Here is a 2,500-nt window from a genome sequence, read left to right as displayed (position 1 = left end):
TACAATGCTGGCCTCTTCAGATTTTCGTTTTTCTTACCCAATACGACGTACCGGTACGCAGATTTAAGGGGTTTTTTTTTGGGGGGGGGGGGGGGGGTTATGCTTACAATCTTCTTTTCCTGTTTATGATTTGTCAAGGCAAGAAGTGTTTTCACACAACTACGAAAATTATGGAATCAGGAATTATAAGAGCAGGAACCAAGATAAAAAAATTGCTATGTACTAGTGTCAAATTATGTCCAATGTGTATTCTGTTCTATGGATTGGAAACATGGAAACTTACATAAACAAAACAAACTTCTAAAGAGCTACAGGCATTTGTCAACGGTTGCACAGAAAATTCCCCAAAAATGTAGTGGTCTGACACCATAGAAAATGAAAATTGGGGAGCAAGTAAAATAAAATAAAATATTATAATGTGTTAAGAAAGGCCTAAAATTCAAAAAGAGATTGGAAGTGACTTCGACGCACCTTGAAAAAAACAAAAACGAATTTTACCCCCTCCCCCTTTCCCACACACACAAAGAATTGATGGAATCCACACGGAAATATAAAGAAAGGAAACCGAATGTACTTGAAATTGAAGAATAAAGGACTTACATTCCGACCATAAGGAGATGGGGAACAGTAGGATAAAGATGTAGACAATAACACTGGAATATAGTAGAGAACGAAACAAAAAGATGATGATGATGATGATGATGATGATGATGATGATGATGATAATGATGATGATGATGATGATGCGCAATTTAAAACTTCAACAACGACAACAACAACAACAACAACAACAACAACAACAACAACAACAACAACGACAACAACAACAACAACCTCTTTGAAGAAGCGTTGTATCTCGCTGTGTGGCAGTTGTCCTGGCTTGCTCGTGGTCACTGGGGAAGGAGCGTCGATGAAAGGGGCGGGGTACGCCTCGTCTACCTCTCCGGGGTACCGGTTACTTGTAGAACTCATGGTGGCCTTTGTCCTTTATAAAGAAAATAATCAATCTCCATATTACTATTACTATTAGGCATCGTTGGCTTGACGGTTAGACCCTCAAACTCCCAGCAGTAAGGTCGTTGGTCCGAATCCGTCAGGGGCCCGACATTCTGTCTTTGGGAAAAGCACTTTACACGAATTTTCCTCACTTCACCCAGGTGGGAATGGGTACCTAGCTATAGACAGGGAAAGATCTTTTCAGGTTGTTAGTGTTTGAGCGCTCATAATCGTGTCCCCGTAGTTTTATGTGCCCCGCATAATTTAGCAAAATTTGATCATTTTTTGCTATTGTTTCTGATTATTTTCCTTTATCATTCTTTGTTAAAATTAACAGAATCGCACAGTTTCACATTTATAGGCTCAGTTTGCATAACTTCAGAATTTGTCTTGCATTGAACGACGGGGACAGATAATCAGCTGCTTGCGCTGTATTCTTCTCGGGAGGCTGAGAATGTTTCTGAATGTTCTATGGTCTGCTGGGGTGATAACAATATAATATACCAGTAATGCGTTACTGTAAAACGCATAGAGCTTACTGTCGAGCCTGAATAATATGCGCTTTACAAATGTTATTTATTAGTACTATTATATTATAGCATATCATAATTAGTAGTACGGGGGCCTTTGTAATGTGATATGTAAGGAGAATCCTCAGAATCTCATGGACAGAGAGAAAAACAATTTTTTAAAGTGCTCCAAGTGGCAGGTTGTGAAAGATCAACACAGGTAATCAGAACCATCAGAAAATGACAACTGAGATTCTTTGGCTACATACAATATAAATAGTTCAAATGGACTAGAAAAACTGCTGCTGTGTGGAAAGACAGGAGGAAAAAAGACCAGAGAAAGACAAAGAACACCATGCACAGACAGCCTAAACAACTTTGCAACGAATAGCAGAGAGAGAGAGAGGGGGAGAGAGAGAGAGAGAGAGAGAGAGAGAGAGAGAGAGAGAGAGAGAGAGTCTGAGCTGATCAGGAAGACAGACATCAAGAAGGACTTGAGTACCATTATCGTTAATGTCTGCTCCAGACCTGACACCTGAAGAAGTATAGGACTGCTATTTTGTCAGCGGCAATCCCTTTTGTATAACCATCCGAAAGACTATTCGTATACATGTGTGACTATTCGTGTCCCGTGTGTGTTTGTGTTTGTGTGTGTGTGTGTGTGTGTATGTGTGTGCGCGCGTGTGTGTGTCTGTGTAAACTGTAATCTGACCTTTTTTGCTCGATAATACGTTTTTAAAACTCGCCAAAAATTAAAACCTTTACCCGGGGAGAGGCTTTAATCCTTCTCCGATAGAAATTGGTCGTGAAATGTGTTCCGAGACGGCTAGTTAAGGATTGGAAGCCGTTCTGTTAATACAAACTAGCACAAAAACAAAACAAAATAAAATAAAATAGGGAGAGAGATAGATAGATAGAGATAGATAGATAGATAAATAGATAGATAGATAGATCGATCGATAGATAGATAGATAGATAGAGAATGGGGGTAGAAA

General features: G+C 39.4%; 1 protein-coding gene across 1 annotated transcript in view; it reads right to left on the bottom strand.

Annotated features, from left to right (window-relative positions):
• Window positions 1–1,071, bottom strand: part of LOC101845938 — a gene marked incomplete at its 3' end in the record, with an annotated part of 6,757 nt that extends 5,686 nt beyond the window's left edge. The window contains 1 exon segment of the mRNA XM_013084401.1: window positions 835–1,071. Within this exon segment, the coding sequence (XP_012939855.1) occupies window positions 835–972 (138 nt within the window).
• Window positions 1,072–2,500: the final 1,429 nt, after the last annotated feature.

Source organism: Aplysia californica, unplaced genomic scaffold, assembly GCF_000002075.1.
Source record: "Aplysia californica isolate F4 #8 unplaced genomic scaffold, AplCal3.0 scaffold00290, whole genome shotgun sequence".
Classification (NCBI taxonomy): domain Eukaryota; kingdom Metazoa; phylum Mollusca; class Gastropoda; order Aplysiida; family Aplysiidae; genus Aplysia; species Aplysia californica.
The sequence above is the reverse complement of the archived record's forward strand: the minus strand, read 5'-3'. Positions and strand labels throughout refer to the sequence as shown.